This window comes from Centropristis striata, chromosome 3, assembly GCF_030273125.1.
Source record: "Centropristis striata isolate RG_2023a ecotype Rhode Island chromosome 3, C.striata_1.0, whole genome shotgun sequence".
Classification (NCBI taxonomy): Eukaryota; Metazoa; Chordata; class Actinopteri; order Perciformes; family Serranidae; genus Centropristis; species Centropristis striata.
Window position 1 is genome coordinate 9,927,922 of NC_081519.1, and position 17,482 is coordinate 9,945,403.

The 17,482-nt window shown below is 43.2% G+C and overlaps 1 protein-coding gene across 1 annotated transcript in view; it reads right to left on the reverse strand.

The window, feature by feature from the left end:
• Positions 1-286: 286 nt before the first annotated feature.
• The window catches only part of slc4a8 (solute carrier family 4 member 8), a 33,496-nt gene continuing 16,300 nt past the window's right edge, over positions 287-17,482 (reverse strand). Inside the window, exons 4-25 of the mRNA XM_059328433.1 lie at positions 17,209-17,344; positions 15,848-16,008; positions 10,420-10,596; positions 9,761-9,849; positions 8,534-8,691; positions 8,361-8,448; positions 8,126-8,272; positions 7,906-8,006; positions 7,269-7,443; positions 7,023-7,156; positions 6,661-6,906; positions 6,284-6,389; positions 5,721-5,882; positions 5,048-5,161; positions 4,788-4,949; positions 4,437-4,688; positions 4,274-4,342; positions 3,044-3,217; positions 2,825-2,956; positions 2,647-2,747; positions 2,286-2,391; positions 287-2,105 (exon numbers count right to left, since the gene is read on the reverse strand). Coding sequence (XP_059184416.1) covers positions 2,100-2,105; positions 2,286-2,391; positions 2,647-2,747; positions 2,825-2,956; positions 3,044-3,217; positions 4,274-4,342; positions 4,437-4,688; positions 4,788-4,949; positions 5,048-5,161; positions 5,721-5,882; positions 6,284-6,389; positions 6,661-6,906; positions 7,023-7,156; positions 7,269-7,443; positions 7,906-8,006; positions 8,126-8,272; positions 8,361-8,448; positions 8,534-8,691; positions 9,761-9,849; positions 10,420-10,596; positions 15,848-16,008; positions 17,209-17,344 — 2,996 coding nt within the window. The 3' untranslated portion in view covers positions 287-2,099. The remainder of the gene's footprint in view (positions 2,106-2,285; positions 2,392-2,646; positions 2,748-2,824; positions 2,957-3,043; positions 3,218-4,273; positions 4,343-4,436; positions 4,689-4,787; positions 4,950-5,047; positions 5,162-5,720; positions 5,883-6,283; positions 6,390-6,660; positions 6,907-7,022; positions 7,157-7,268; positions 7,444-7,905; positions 8,007-8,125; positions 8,273-8,360; positions 8,449-8,533; positions 8,692-9,760; positions 9,850-10,419; positions 10,597-15,847; positions 16,009-17,208; positions 17,345-17,482) is intronic.

Sequence of the window (17,482 nt, forward strand, 5' to 3'; positions counted from 1 at the left end):
CCAATAGATGCGGTCTATGCATAGACTGTATGTAAATAATGGACGTAGTCACCGTGACATCACCCATTGGTTTGTGGACTGACCGTTTGAAGCAAGTTTGGTGGTACGGCTGTCGCCATTTTGTATTCAGATAGATATGACCGGAGTTCTTTTGGCAACCGCCATTGCAGGCTTAAGGCACTTCAGGGTTTGCTTCACTGCTCAGACTGAGAGGTGGGTCTATGAAGATCTCTCTCATAGCCTCATTTTCAGATGCAACAGGCAGCTCATTTGAGCAAAACAACTCTTAAAACCGACTGTACATACCTGCTCAGCAGCAAACACCTGACAGACACTGTGACAATCCATCTAGCAGCTAAAGAGACCAACTTTTTCAGGAGTTGGTTGAGACCAACAACGGAGCAGAGTAAATATTAGATTTACATCCATCAGGAGACCAGAAACTCAGAATGAATGTTAACGTTGATCTATCATGGATATAAAGAAGAAAGTGTTGTAAACAAGTTCACAATGTCAGCTTGGTTGATAATAATAAAAAGGTAAAAACAATCAAAGGTGATTAAGTCTTGTAATGAAAACCTTTGCATTTGCAGTCACAAGAACTGATGTTATGACCTCAGTGTCTGTGGTGACATTCCTGGAAAAAAAAACCCAAGCGGTGATAGCGGAGAGATCAAACTCGTTCTTCAACTCACTTATGAGTAAAGTGGCCTACTATTTTTGTTTTTTTAGTCTCTGCTTGCCTTGAAAAGTTCATCAGTCAAAAAGAGCAATGACTACAGATGATGACAACTGACAACAGACTGAGGTGACACTTCTGGTCTCTGGAAAGTGGGATCCAAAAACACACCAGCAATTAACGCTTATCACCATAGGTGCTGGCAAAGAGAACGACATGGAGATCTCAGAGATTGTATCTAATGCAGTTGTCTATAAACACCCTTTAGTATAACGCACTACAATTCAACAAATAATAATCTTCCAACATTACTCAGAACTTTTGAAACAGTTTCAACAAAAACTGAATATTGTAAGCATCATGTAGTCATCAGTTGTAGATCATTTTACCTAATATGATGGCAACCGTGCATATCCCTGGTTTTTATCAATACTATGGTTCAGTTCACAGCTGTGGTCACGGCCAGTTCAAGCATTTAATGAAAAATCCACCCTACCAGAGAATTTACTATGGGCTGTTTCATTGATGTTAGGCAGTAAAATCGATATTTATAGACAAACAGCAGCTGTGTCCCCATGAGCTAAAAACAAACCATCCAGACTTTTTGGCTGACATTTCTGGAGGCCGACCAGTGACACTGAATTACTGGCTGACTGACTAACTTGAGTGTTGCGAGGCAGTCTGAGAAGTTACAAATGCATGGCTCTCAGAAGTGAAAAATGGCCCCATATTAGTGAAGTCACCATGGCTGCCAGCAGCTGTCAGTGTCACTGTGGATGGAGCAGCTCCAGGTTGTGTCTCCAGATGACATTATCAGACACAAAGTCATTAAAACTGAGACTTTTCAATACTATCGAATTTAAACAGGTGAATGCTGCTGTAGGATATAATACAATATCTTAAAGATTCAACCTCACAACTGAGCCAAAGGCTGTGAACGGGCCAGAGCTGATCACTAAGGGCATTCTTCCCTGTCTGGTTAAGTAGAAAGCTGAAAGCTGAAAGTAGAAGACAATGACGGTTGAGATCAGGGTTTCCCACTTGTTAACTGGTTAAAATGGTTAACAGTGCTGAGGCTGGTGCTAGTTTATAGTCAAGGGGTCATAGTTAGAATTAGGTTAGCACTGGCTCTAATTTTTGGAAAATAATAATTAATATTAATTTCTAGTCCTCACAAAGATAGAAGTGCATGTGTGTGTCCATCTGCTGTATGTGCATGAGAGTGTATTACCTTCTTTTTGTTTGTATGTTTGTGGACAGTATAATGTATTCGGGTAGCTGGTAGAAATCATCGAGACTTGTTTCTCTAAGCACTGAAGTGGCTGTCTGTCAAAGCAGCCAAATCGCAGTATCCAGTGGTCCAGAACTACAGTCTGTCAGGACTATGGATCTCCTTTAATCATCTATGAACGCGATCCCTTCAATCCTGCAGAGTAAAAAAGACAAGCCCATAAGTAACACAGCAGACAACACAGTTTGGCTGCCCTCAATTTGCAATTAGCAGCTGGAGCAACAATTGCAAAGCACAAAACAAGCAAGTGACCACATTCTGCAGAGGGAATATTTCTAGATGATGGGGGGGAGGGAAAAGAGGGTATGGCCTTGCCTTCTTAGCAGCCACAGGACAAGTGTCCCTTTGATTGGAGTTGAGGGATTTCCACACGGTGGTTTTAGACATTTCATCAGATATGTTAATATCAGAGGGGTCACACCTGAGGAGCAGGGAGAGGAAAAGGAAAAGGAGCGTGAGAGCAGAAAGAAGATAGCACTGGGCGGGAGTTAAGGTTTTGGGAAAGGTTTCAGTTGGTTAGTATTCACAGGGTGCACTTAAAAAGCAGAACACCACACACCAAACAAGACAAGCGTACATATAGATCTACAGAAGGGTGAAGCTTAATCTTATCACTCCAATCACCTGATGGCCATCTTGTCCATTTGAGTGTGTAGTTGTGTATGTGTGTGCTCACCTGGGGTCATGTGCTTTGGGGGTCTGAACAGGCTTGCTGCTCTCCATGGGAATCTGTACAGCAGTATCTTCCGTCTTTGTACTGAGCATAACCTGTGATTCCTAGAAGAACATGTCCAGTCAATACATGCATGTTCATTTATTTTCATCTGTGTACCTCAAGATTAAATTGAGAGTACCTCTTCTATTGTTTTGGAAGCATCATCAAGGTTTTTTTTCTTCCACTCAGGCATTAAGTCATCCAGGTAACTTAGCTCCCGCTTGGAGAAACACCAGTCAAGAAGTTTGCGGACGAAAACTAGAGCCAGCACCTTCAGGCACAGGAGGAATAAATAAAAAAGCTTTAATTGAAGACATGTAGAGATTATGGAGGGATAGAGATGGAGTAGTCAACTCACCATCATAGGGAAGATGATAGCAGCAGGTGAGGTCTTGATCACCCAGAGCAGCACCAGACAGGTGAGCTGGGTGATGGTGAACAGGTGCACCTTCCTCAAGGGGACATGGCGCAGGTAGATAAAGTCTGGCTGGTGCTTTGCCGGCATGCCAAACAATTTCAGACGGTCAAAGAACTGAGGAGCAAACGCAGGTGGTAGGGAAGTTAGAAAGGGTAAAGGAGAGAGATGAATTAATGAGAACAGAGCAGATGGCGAATATGGCAAGAGAGAGAAAGTGATTATGAATGACAAAATTAGTTAGATTAGTCAAACAATTAACTGTCAGGCCTCATTGAATTGCGACGGAATTAATTAGATCAGGAGAGGGCATCACAGGGACAGCCACATTAATAAGAGGCTGGGACAGAGAGAAGGCAGAAGGAAAGCGTTTGAATTAGTACCATAGAAATAGAATAAGAGTAGAGTGGACATTTCGATTCCAATCGACATAGCAGGATGGTCAGAGCAGCAGCCATTTTTATATGTAGCCTGCCATTGCTATTACAAAGAACTTTACTGTTGTTGTGGGTTAACTTCCATGTAAACCCACTTATGGCAAGTCGCAAATTCACTGGAATGAGACTTTGAACTAATGACCAAAGACCATTGGAGTAATACGAAGCATGGAGAAGAAGCCGAGAACTTGGTAAATTTTAACAAGTTAATGCTGCAACTACATCCTCCTGTGACAGCATAGGAAAGCACATGGGGGAAATGCTCTTCCCAGATTAATGACAACTTTGGTCAAATCACTTTCTTTAACCAGTGTAGCATTTATGCATGGAAAAACTAGCATGGAGTAATTGGCTAGTTAACTAGTTACTAGCCAGCCATCAGCTAGCTTGCTATTGTAATTCCACCTTCCTTTTGCATTCATTCTTTATTTCTACACTGGTTGAACAATTGGCTACTTCATAAAGAAGAGAGCAGAATTCAGCTCTGGAATTGGACAGGCTAGCATACTAGTGAATAAGCTAGTTTCTGGGCCCACTGATGTGTGTTGTTACCATATTAACTAAAAACCGATCGCCAATTTCTTTTGAACTAGTCAAATGACCACAGCAAACAGCTTATAGTCCGTTCTACCCTCATTCTATTTCTATGTTCGCTGTAATTACTTGAGGAAAGTACATTTTAAAGTATACTCATGGAGGCTTTACAGTAAATCACAAATGTCACATTTTAAATTACCTGGATTCCTTTTAATGAAGAGACTCCCATGTAAAGGAAAACACCATACAGCACTGGCATAGGAATGAACTGGAAATAAACAACATACATCAATAAGCTTTAATGAGTATATTATCAAAAATATCCCAGCCAGAGGGGGGCAGCATTGCATAGTCTGACTGACCTGCAGGGCTCCAGTCATGAATACGGAGCAGCCCATCAGCAGGAAGATGACCAGGCCAGTGAGCCTCTGTTCTCTGATGCCCAGGAAGCGAGGCTGCTCTCCTGGAGCTGAGCTCTCCGACTCCAGCTTGAGACTATTGACGTGAGAGATGGACAGCACCGTGGCTGCTACAAACCAGGGCAAGCCCATGATGGAGCACACCGCCAGCATCACCCCAACCATGAGCAGGTCCAGGTGATACCCACAGCCCTTCTGCATGACAGAGAGGAGGACAGATGGGTACAACTGTGCAACAGTCTGCAGCTGGAAGCAACAGAGACAGGTTCATAGGGCAGATGTATTTTCTCTTACCAGCAGTTTGTGCTCTTTGCGGTTGATGATGACGGCAGTTATCTGTTGGTCCATGAAGATGAGGATGGTGCAGAGAAGAGCAGGAATACTTGCAGCCAGGACTGTCCACCATGGGTTGGTTCCTATTGGACTGATCAACCAACCTCTGTCATCTCTGGTTGGCTGGAGGATCACATTTAAGACGAGTGAGACCATGATTCAACAGTAACCATGTGGCATTTAATGTCAAGGTTACATTATGATTATTAATTCCTCTATACCTGGAACTTGCTGGGCACCTTCAACTTCTGGGAGGGCACTCCAATGGCATAATCAAGCAGAACCATGATAGCAATGGTGAGGAACACTGCAAAGTCACTAATTGTGGACCGCACCTGGGCACAGGGGATAGATCAGTGGTTACTAATGTGACAGTTCAGGTTTCCCAATGTCTGCTAACCCTTTCGCCTGGTGAGCATTCATATTGGTTCATTGGATAGCAAAAATGTTGGCATTGTACATTCCTGCAAACCACAGATATTAATCTGCAGCTTTTCCTTTTTTTGTCTGGTGACAAAGCAATCAGATGTTAAAATATGCATGGTTCCACTGTCGGGTTGGAGGGATGGAGGAGAGGTGGATGGCACCAACCAACCCTGGAATTTTAACTGGAAGACCAGTGTTTGCTTCCTGTTGTTTTGTTTCTGTGGCCTGTTGTAGTGTTTTTTTAAACTTAACCCTGTTATTTCAACCTCAACCAAAGTGTTTTAAAGTGTTTAAAGTGTTAAAAGCAGTGGCCGTCACATGTCACAATCAGAGAACGGCTTGCAGTAGTTCCGAAACATTCATATTCAACGTATTTGTGGTTTAAAAATGTAGAGATTCAACATTAGCTGTGCTTTGCAGAAACGTAAAATACCAGTATTTATTCAGGTGATTGGGTTGGTTGATTACCTTGGTGGGGAAATAACGACTTGTCTTGAATTGTTTGAGGAAGGCAGACAAGAAGAAGGTAGAAAAGAACAAGATGGTGGACCAGAAGAGAACGTCTGGGGTGTAGGGGCCATGGTGGCCACATGCCGTCCCAACAAAGTGGCCCTGTAGACTGATACACTCCTGTAGAGATTCACAGAGGTTATATTAGGATGAAACTGCCTCAGATGACTCAAGAGAAAATAGATCAAAAGACTGTTTTTTCTAAATTATCTGACAAACAGAAGTCAGCTACAAAGCTTAAAGAAAAAAGATAAAACAAAAGAAACCAGGCAAGCCTTTGGTGTGCTCAGTTAAACACACAGCAGTGAAAGGTTAATCGATTGAACGTCCTTGTCAGTGTTTGCAGAGGTCCTTTAGAGAGGTTAGCTGCTCCGGGGAAGGTGGAGGGGAGGTTGTTGAATGTTAACAAAAGTAAACACATGGAGCAAAAAACAGTGTGTGCTATCATGTGGAAGTCACACTGAGATTAGGCGTCAAAGTGTGTGATGATGTGTGTGTGTGTTTCCACATAATTACGTTACCTTGACTGTAAGGTTGAACCAGGGTACAGCAGAGGCTGTGATGTTTCTCTCACTCCACATTTCTAAGGTTTTATTATTGGGGTTATCAGGTTCTGCACACCGACAGCTACAGACAGACAGGAAAACAGCACAACACAGAAAAATATTAAGTGTTTTTTTCTGACCGAAAAATATGGGCTTGCATGCTTTCTTCACTTAAATTAGGTCAGACATAAAAATAACGGCTGTTGAGGATATGATCTGAAGGCTTGTAGAGGAGAGCAGGGAAGAAGACACAGAGAGGGTGAATCTTGCAGAGACAATGACAGCTAAAGCATATTCTTAGAGAAGAAAAAATCTGCCAGGTGAGCCAGCAGAGTGAACACTTTGCTACTCACAACGCCAGCGTGAGCTTGTCCAGATCGCTGTGTGCATTGAAGGGGTAGTGTTCTCCGAGGTGGAAGAGCTTCTCCAAGGCCTCGTAGATGAAGATGAGGCAGATAAGGGCGGCAAAGGCTTCCTCTGTGAACCGAGTTATGTAGCACACCAGAGAGCTAGCGTCAGTGGCAACCAACACCAAACACAGAAAGGCTGTCCACAAGCCGATGCAAGTCCTCAGCGACAGATAGGACAGGTTGTAGTCCCTGATGTGAAAGTGGAAGAGATAAGGCAAGGGCATGACAGGGAATACATAATCGGTTAGCTAAGGGCTGCAACGGTCAGAATAAAAACGTCTGAGACATGTTGTTGTGATACATACTTGCAGAATTTGAAGAGGATTTTCTCAAAAACCAGCACAGGACCTGTGCTGCCCAGAATGGTGAGAGGCTGACCAGCAAACACGGAGTAGGCTATTCCAGTCATAGACGCACCGAGTAAGGACTCTATGGCACTCTGCAACACATAGAAGACATACAGACAGCATGTCTTGTATTCAGTAACATGTATTATATCTATGTTATATTTACAATGTTGTGACTGTGTCTGAGTCTGTTTGTGTTCCTACAATGCGTCCTTCTGTTGCCTCCCCCAGCAGTCCTCCAAAGGTGATGACAGGAGACATGCAGGCACAGTAGAGGAAGAGGAAGGAGGCCACACACTGGAGGCTTAAACCATCCTTAAAGTCACTCAAATAGAACGGAGCTTTCCTCTTGATGTCCAGTATCAGACCACCAAACAACCTGAAATTGAGGTATTGTGGTTTAGAGGACAATGGGTGTGGTCCCCCTTAGTGTGCTTTGTTGCATCTGTAACCTATCAGTGAAGTCGCAGTTTCCTCCAGAACACCCCCACATCACTGCATCGATGTGGAGGTCAGCAAAAACAAGATTTTTTAAGGGGGACAGGAAGAATGTTTGTCTCTCAGGTTGTCACACTTGCTTAGATTGTCACTTGCTTGTCCCACCTCATCCAAATTTAGACCTGGTGGCCTCAGTCACTGACAAACATGATCAGAAGTGCTATCTCACCCCCAGGCTTCCACACATTTCCTCTGAAAACACAAGAGGTGCTAAATCTAAAATCTTTTTCACAAGACGGTTTTTAAGACACCATTTGTGTTGTATAAAATCTTGTATTTACCATGTAGTATATCAGTCATTACTGAAGAAGTCTTTTTAATCACCCTGCAAATGACAGCTTACCTTCCAGTTCTCTGCAGCTCCGGCCCGTGGTGCTCAGCATGTAGTTCTTCCTCTACCTGGCAGGCTGTGCCATTAGGGACTCCTGGCATCTTTCTCTTCTCCTGCAGGCCCCCAATAACAGTCCAAGAACAGACAAATTAGAAAAAGATAGCTTGACACTTACATAAATAAACACCAACTCTTAGTTTTAGCGCATCTAATCAAATCAGTGGATCTGTACCTGAGAGGGGACGCTCTTTGGGGGCTCGATGCGGATGGAGGGGTCCCACTCTCCTGGTGGCAGTACCGTCACCTGGTCCAGAAATTCATCTATCCCAGCCAGCAGGTCGCTTTTGTCTTTTGCCTTGTAGGCTACATCATGGAAGATCTGATTCCAGACAAAAGGCGAGACAGATGTTGAGATTTGTTCTGTGTATGTTTCTAAAGTTAGATTTTAATTGACAGATGCTTCTTACTTCATCTGTCATGATGGTCGCCATGGAACGTCCAATTTCGTGGTATTGCTGAGCCTTTCCATCTGGGCCCAGGAGAATGAAGAGGAACCTGACATTTATCAGAAGATGGTTTAGAGTATGCAAATACATCCTTCACATAATTTGACTAAACCAATGTTTATTAGGTCATCTACCTAGTAGGTATGGGGACTTCTGTGAGTCCAGTGAGCAGCACAGCAGGGGAGAGGCGGACAAAGGCCACAATGGGCCTTTCTACGAAGTCCAGTTCTCCCACCAGTACATTTGAGGCCTCTGCACCCTCTGGGATCTTCTTCATGAAGTGCATGTCCACCTGTTGAGTCAAGCCAGAAGTTAATATCAGTTAAGAATACACAAATAAAACTTAATACCTACAGTGGGACAGTGGGACAGTGGTTTCTCCTTATACGGTAACTTCAGAAACAACAGTGCAAATAGAAAGGTGTTGTACATAAAGCTGTACCTACGGTGCTGCCTCATGCCAGAGAACCAGGCTTGCATTTCAGTGCTCAGGTATTAAAGTGAACATACGTGCCCTCAAAATCCCAGGTGGAAATTAATGGCTGAATGGAAGCTTTTATCTATGTCCTATGATGCTGTACTTTTGCAGTGATAGGCTGCTGCTGTGAGATGCATTTCATAGAAGTGTAGTTCTTCTGTTGTTTCATAGGGGGCACTATGCGACCTAGTTGATGACAGCATGCCAAACATTGATTACAGATCTCAGCAGGGTGCTACAGCACATGCATAGAGCTGATGGTCAACAACCAAAGAAGATCCTACGTTGCTGTTGTCAGATGTGTTAATTATATATCTTCCCTTCTCTGTACTCATATTATATTCTGCCTGACAAAGGAAGACAGCAGTGACTACAGAAACAGTGAAGTTGAGAAAAAAAGGGTGAAATTTGAAGTTTTAAGGCTACTTACCAAAGTGTGTAACAACTATATGAGTTGTAAAATGTTCATTTTATGCTTTTATAGGGGAAAAAGGGGGAAACAAGTAATTGTAGGAAAATCAGATACTGTAGTCTGTGTTTGGAAAACCCAAAAGGCATCTACAGGCCCTGGTTGTCTTTAAGCAGGGCTAGTTTCTCTGGCGTACTTCTTTAGTTACAATTGGATTTAGCTACTGCCTTATAAACACTTGTGACATAACAATTGCGGTTATGATTTATTTTTAGCTAGGTTTTGCATGCATTTCTAAGGCATAATAGTATTTTTTTTATGTGGTAAAACTAAAATTCTGGTTTTGATCAGATTATGACCAAATGGAGTCACAGCATGTTCGCTTTGTTGGGTAGTAATGTGGTTTTCACAGCATCCAACCATATACATAAACAGTGTGCACTAAGAAACTGAACACAGTGCCTGCTTGTTTACCTTGCTGAGATCCACCTGGGTGCTGTCCTGTCCGCCACCGTTCTTAGCAGGTTCTGTAGCTGGCGGAGGCTGGGGAGATGTGGCTGACCCTGTTAGACAGAGTGGGTGTGTGTATGTGCATATGAGTGTGTATGTGTGTGTGAGAGAGAATGGCAGTTAGTACATATATCTATTTCCCTGCCAAGTGCAGTGGAAAAAAACCTATGAGGGTATTAATACTTAGCTTCCAATATATCGCCTATTTGCAAGGAACAGGTTTTGGCAGTGTGTCCTTGAAAGCAAGCGTCACTGTTTAGAGATCATGCTTGCTCTTCTACATGTCTGTCTGTTACTTAGAGTTCTTGCTTGTAGTCTGTTAATGTCTAATTTTATTCCATCATTTATCTCTGTCTATCATTCTGATCTAAAACCTTATGTAATCATATTATATCAAACAGAGCTTTTTCTGACTGAATTAATTATAAGTCTTCATTTGATCGATGCCAAGACTTGATCTGTGATAATGTTTTTTGATGATAAAAGTGACATGTTTTTGCATCATAGATTGTATAAAATATCGATGTAGCCTCTGTGATGCCACGCATATGTTTCTGAAGAGGCATTGTGAAGCACATCGTGGTGGCTCCTGGTATGTATGTGATGTACAGTGAGAAACTAACCCGTCAGATGGGTCTCTGACTGTTTGCGGGTTCCCTCAGCAATGGAGCGAACAATGGGGATCAGGTTCTTCTTCTTCTCGTTCTGGTGGTGGTGTCTCTTCAGCAGAGCCTCGCGCACCTTCACTCTCACACTGTCGTCCAGCTCATGGGACGCCTCCTGGTGGTCCAGCACCATATCTGCAACACACAAACAAACAAAGACATGCTCATGTTTGGGGAAATCAGACTTTAGACAGCCGGCGAGGCCAATGGCGCATTCAGGTGCTCCTCAGATGGTCCCATTTCCTCAGATGGGAAGTCTGTCTTCTGACTTCAGTGTGTTCCCTGAGCATTAAGATCTAATGTTGAGACAACATGGACTCTACAAAGATGTGTTGTATTTTATCGCTCAAAGCGTTTACGTTAATATCTGTTTCCAGTAGTTACGTGACAACGAAGAGCAAAGGATCCTGTAAGCGAGAAAGATGGCATAAATGCCGTCTGAATGCAGCACAAATGCCCCATCTTACTAGCCTGGCTAACACCAGACTAATCTCAAATGAGATCTAGTCTGGAAACCAGCCATTCATTTCTCCGTAGAGGAGGTGTGGTTTATGATCCTCCGGAGTCGTTTATTGGGCGCTTAGAATGTCTATCAAAAGCGTCTGTAGGTAGCTCTTAGCCAATCGCATCAGTTATACCAGATGACGTATGTAGAGCGACAGAAATGGATGTTTGTTGTGTGTGTGTCTGTGAGAGAGTGTTGCTTGCTGCTTTGCTTCTCCAGTTCTCGCTTTCTGCAAGATTATTTATTTTCACGCTTTATTCCCCCTCATGTCATTCAGCCACACACATCCACTGATTTTGTGGGCAATAAACAAGCTGCTGCGGGTCAAGGTAGCGGGGCTATTAGCCGCTAGCGGCGCTAGGCAGTCCGTGGCCAAGAGGTTAGGAATCGGGCTTGTAACTGGAGAGTCGCTGATTCGAATCCCGATACTGACAGGTCTAGGACTGAAGTGCCCTTGAGCAAGGCACCTAACCCCCCCCTCCACAGCTCCCCGGGCACAGTAATGTGCTGCCCACTGCTCCTTGCATGGTGTGTTCACTTGTGTGTAAAAAAGGATGGTTTAAATGCAGAGGTTGAATTTCCCCATTGTGGGATTAATAAAGTACTCTTCTCTTCTTCTTCTTCTAATAGCCTTGCTGCTGTAACGCTGGTGATCTCGCTACGAGCCGGGGGACAGCGGAGGCGCCGAGAGACCTTTCGCCTTTCAACTTTCGCTCTAAACTAGCGTCTGCTGCAGCCATGTTGGATCCGTAAGAAAACTACAAAACTACAAGCTTCCAAGTGCCGAGTAGTACGCGTCATCGTCTTGCCGTCCCTCCCCGTTCTGTGATTGGATCCCTAAAACAGGCCTAAGAAACCTCCCTGGTTGCCAGACTGCCTGGAGGTTCGAAATGAAATTTGAGCGCGCAAGGCAGTATGGGTATACCCAGGCTACCATCTTACAATGTTAACGGAAGATAACGTGCAACATAATTTCTGTACAACCCCCCATTTGATCCGCTCCAAAATTGAATGGGTGCTCTGTACATGCTATATCCCTCCACAAAGATTCATGAACACCAGATCAGAGATCCTTATGTAATCCTGCTGATAGACATAGATTAAACTAAAACCATGACCTCCTTGGAGGAGGTGATAAAGAACCCTAATGAGGATGCATAGAGGCCCCCTTGAACTGTAAAGTGTTTGATTTTTCCTTTGGTTTGTGTAGTTAAACTTTAATAATCTGTCAACATGTAAAGGCACCATCTGAGTAGAAATTGCGTGTTGGAAATGGTCAGTCAATATGTGTCGGACACATCGGGCCATGTGGGACTGCAGAGAATAATCACCATCTCTTTATCTCTCTCACCCCTCCTGCTCTCCTCCCTCTCCCAGTCTTCATGCTGACTTGCTAAGTCAGCACTGGATCTTTCCTTCCTTCTTCCCTTCCCTTCTCCACAGTCAATCAAAGTGTGTGCCTGACACAGACACACACATAGACTGCAGTGCCTGCATTTATTCTGGGCACACTTCAAGGCCATCGCTAATGTGTCGAGCTCAGCGCCAGTATAATCAGCCATGTTAATAAGGCCAGTGACAAGAGAACCGCCTAAAATTAAATGAAAACACACAAATTGTAGGCTACATCTACAGCCTCCACTCTCACTTCATTGACTTGAGAAGAATAACATTTAAAACTACAACACCAGCTACTCCTCCAGTGTATCACTTGACTGCTGACCATCAGGTGCTCATATGACAATGATAGCCTGGTAAGACTTCTTATCAGCTCTATAGTGCTACATGATAAGTCTGGCATTCCCTCCATTCCAGCTCACTTCAAGAAATGTAAATGTACCCTGGGCCAATCAGAAACAACGTAACCGACCAATCAGGGACTGTGTTATAGATGATGACGTAAATCACGGGCCATTGCTTGCCAAACAGCAATTACGGCTCACGGAGGAAGCAGCTGTAATGCTAGCGACAGTACAGAAAAAGCAGCCATAACTCCAGTTACTGCTGAAATAGAAAAACCATTCAAAATGAACAGGGCACTGCACTGAACTTCAGCTTAGCTTGTGTTATCCTAAAAGTGCTAACGTTTATTCATGGCTTTTATATTTATATTCTTAAATGGGTGAAGGCATGACCTGCCCTTTGTCACATCTGCCTTCACCTACCTAGGAAAAAATATCGCCTCTGAACACATTATAGTATATCCATGGAACAGTGCGTCACATATTTCGGTACACTGACTGGCTAAAGGAGTTTGTCGAGGCGTTCAGCTCCTGCCTACTTAAAAGCGTTTGGAATGGAGAAAGGCCACTTTACGACGTAGAGCCAACAGAAACATTGAGCTCACGTGGTAGGACGATCTTACCAGGCTATGACACTGAGATTCAATAAACAATATCTGTTATGTTCATAGGCAGGTATGCGGATTAGAACATGCATTTTAAGTAACTTTAAAACATTTCCTTTATACTGCCTTATCCCTGTTTGCCACATTTCCAAAAATAAACAAGCAAAGAACTGAAAAACTTGTTTTTTCTCTGTCTCTTCTATCATCTTGGCAGCTGTTTTGAGTCCAGGTGCTGTTGGCAGGAGTCACATGGAGAAGGGAGGGGAGTGATACAAGAATTGAAGAGCTGGAGAAATGGAATGATTGCAGACAACAAGGTCGTTCAGGCAGTAAACCTGTCATAATGTCATAATATGACCATGAGGAAGAATGTCTGATGGAGAGCCTTGAACCATTAGCCTGGCTAACACCAGACTAATCTCAAATGAGATTTAGTCTGGAAACCAGCCATTCATTTCTCCGTAGAGGAGGTGTGGTTTACGATCCTCGAGCCGTTTATTGGGCGCTTAGAATGTCTATCAAAAGCGTCAGGTAGCTCTTAGCCAATCGTATCAGTTATACCAGATGACGTAGTAGAGCAACAGAAATGGATGTTTGTTGTGTGTGTGTGTCTGTGAGAGAGTGTTGCTTGCTGCTTTGCTTCTCCAGTTCTCGCTTTCTGCAAGATTATTTATTTTCAAGCTTTATTCCCCCTCATGTCATTCAGCCACACACATCCACTGATTTTATAGGCAATAAACAAGCTGTTGCGGGTCTCTTGGCGGGTCCGCTGTGCCCCGGCTCGTATCGAGATCACCGCCGTTACGGTAGCACCGGTGATTAGCGCCGCTAGCGGCTAATAGCCCTGCTACCGTAACGCCGGGGGACAGCGGAGCCGCCGAGAGACCTTTCGCCTTTCAACTTTCGCTCTAAACTATTTAAAACACCATCTACAGCTAAAGAGAGTTTCGCGTCTGCAGCAGCCATGTTGGATCCGTAAGAAAACTACAAGCTTCCAAGTGCCGAGTAGTACGCGTCATCGTCTTGCCGTCCCTCCACGCTCTGTGATTGGATCCCTAAAACAGGTCTAAGAAACGGCCCTGGTTGCCAGACTGGATGGAGGTTCGAAATGAAATTCGAGCGCGCAAGGCAGTATGGGTATACCCAGGCTATTGAACCATGTGATCTGTGTCACATGTGTCTATGTCTGTGTGTGTGTGTGTGTGTGCGTGTGTGCGTGTGTGTGGTGGATAGAAAGGAACGTGAAACACAATTTGCAAATAATTATTTCCATTTGTTGAAATATTTCATGATTAAATCACAGAAGACCCTGTAGCGAGGAGCGCTGGTATATTGTTGATTTCTGTGTGTGGTGAGCGTGTATTACTCACATTCAGGGTACATTAATCTGTTTACATAGGCACATCGTGGCACTTGCCTTCATTATGGGGACAAGTCATCTCACTAAATATTAGAGTAAAGACTTGGTTTAACAATAGGATAAGTTAAGGATTTAGGTTTAGGTTAGACAAATTGTGATTAGGTTAAGTCTCCAGGACATAAATGTAAAAGAATGTAAAGTGATTAAAGTGTGTGTGTGTGTGTGTGTGTGTGTGTGTGTGTGTGTGTGTGTGTGGGACGACTTTTTGGTTGGTCCTCACTTTATCAAAGGGCTGTTTGAGAGTTAAGAAAGGTTAGAATCTGGTTTAGGTTAGGGTTAGGGTGAGGGTTAGGCATTTAGTTGAAATGGGTAAGGTGTGTCTGTCCGTGTGTCAGTCAGTGTCATTCGGTGTGTGTGAACATTTGCATTTGTATATAAATAATTTATATATCTGTCAGATTTAAACTTGCACTCACGGTTGTACATGGACCGGGCTTATCCAATCGTATGCTTGCAAGCAAATTACAGGTGCTCAGTGAATAGCATACTTGCATGCAAATGAGCGGGACCTGCAGCAGCAGCTTTGTCTAATTGTAGATTTGAATGCAAATCAGGTTCAACAAAAGTTCAGCTGCAGTATTGCAGGAATACAAAACCACAGATAACCACACAGTGTGCTCAGTGAGCCTTTTCAGCCACTGGTGTGCTGTAAGTATTGAATGACACTTGACAGGGGTGTGCTTGTGTATTTGGAATTTTTCTATGACTGACAACATGTGCGTCTGTTTCTGCATCCTGGACAATGTTGATGATGCTCCCCGTAGGCCTGCACTGTAAGTGTCTCCTCTCTTAGGAGGATAAATCGATTTGTAGAAGACATCCAGCAGGCATCGTGGCTGAGATATGGAGCATGTTTTATATCAATAAATGTGATATCTACTTAAGGACAGGAGCAAGACGTGTCTTTAGAGAGCAGGAAAGAGAAAGACAGGAAAACAAATCATGGAATCATATAGTATATTCACTTGAAGAAGCAACACCAGGCACTTACGCCGATGATAAAAACAGATTTCTTGCAACGTCCTTATGAGGAATTGTTCAGACAGAGCTTTCCTTTTTCTCTCAGAATAGACAGCGCTCTGAAACTGAGTTATTAATATGTCAAAATCCTCACCTGCAATCTCTTCTATGCTGTCAGCGTGCATGTCAAGCAACACGCTGCCATTGATGATGCAACTGCGGAGCTCAAACAGGCTGTGGAGGGAGAGGGTAGCGACATAGGGCTTGCTCCACCTCTCCCCTCCATCCTCCACGTCCTCCTCAAACTTCAGCCACCTGCAAGGTAAAGAAATGTTATATATCATATATTATATATATCCCTCACATCTTTCAAATTCTATTCATCAACATTCTTCTACTATTATAATACTATTTTAAAATAGTATTACAGATAAATAAATAGATTATTGTCTTACATGTTAAATGCAACACTTCCTCATACCTAAACAACAGCATAGGTAATTTGCCAGTGACTCCCAAAACAACATATATGACTACGCTATTAAATGTTGTGAAACCTGCATAAGCTTGATAAGCTTCAGGAAAAAAGCATGCTATATGCAAAGTCACATAACCTAGTTACGTATATAATAGAGCTCCATCCCGACTGGCCTCCTCTCGACGCAGACTTTGTTGCTCTTAATACTAGGTCACTCCTCCTTTGGTGATGTCATAATTGCTGCGGGCACCGAAGTACAATCGTATCTCTAGGTTATAATTAGCTGCTTGCAGAGATTACCTGTGCCTGTGCCTTTTTTATTTTCAGTGAGGACAGCCTGCTTTAATGCTGCTTATAATATTAAGGACTTAACAAAAATTAAATGAACTTTCAAGTTTAATTGCATTTTGGCAGACTAACACATCACTGAGTAAATCAAAGGATTAAAAGAAGAATTAAGAATATGGCAGATGCAACCTAATTCCTTGTCGCTATTTATATTGCTGTAAGTAGTATAAGTAGTCATTTGCTTGATAAATGTGTTATTTGAACTTTTTGCTCTCTTGTTGCGTCTGTAGAGCATTCATAAGTATAATTCTTAAAGGTTTGATTAATACTGGCCCAGATTAACTGAGTGCAGACAGGAAGAATGGAGCATTAGGCGCTTACAAAAAAGATGTTTTCCCACCCCATATTCACATCAGCTCATATCTTTTACTATGTGGTTTACTCCATTTCCTTCCAGGAAGAATGCTGTTGACTTGAGTGTTAACCGCACAATATGACATTAGCATGTGAAACTGAGATTTGGCATTTGAGCATGAATGAGATCACAGCAGGAGTTCTTTTTTGTCACTCCACCTCTCTTGAGGGAGTTTTTCTTTGAGCAAACCAACCAAAAAATGATCCACTAAGCTTTAATGTAACTACCGCTTGTACACGTCTCTCTTCATAACAGTACAGCTGTAGAGCTGCTGGGCTGTCAGGAGCTTTATTGCCAAGTATTGTTGCCAACAGCTCCCAGAGGAGATCCTGACCTGGCTGTTTCCTTCCACTCAGCATCCTTGCCATCCTTCACACAGATCTCATCTAGCTCAGTGAATAGCTCATGAGCCACATGTTCAGCATCCTCCTCTGTGCCCAGAATGAACTGGACCCGCTGGGATGGCGTGTCTGGTGAAGCGATAAGATGTGAAGAAGGAACGAGAGGTGAACTGTGGTTCTCAAGAGACATTAACAAACACACGTAACACTGTTGACTTTGTCATTACATGGCTTTTAAATGACTGCTGGGTCCATCCACACACAAAC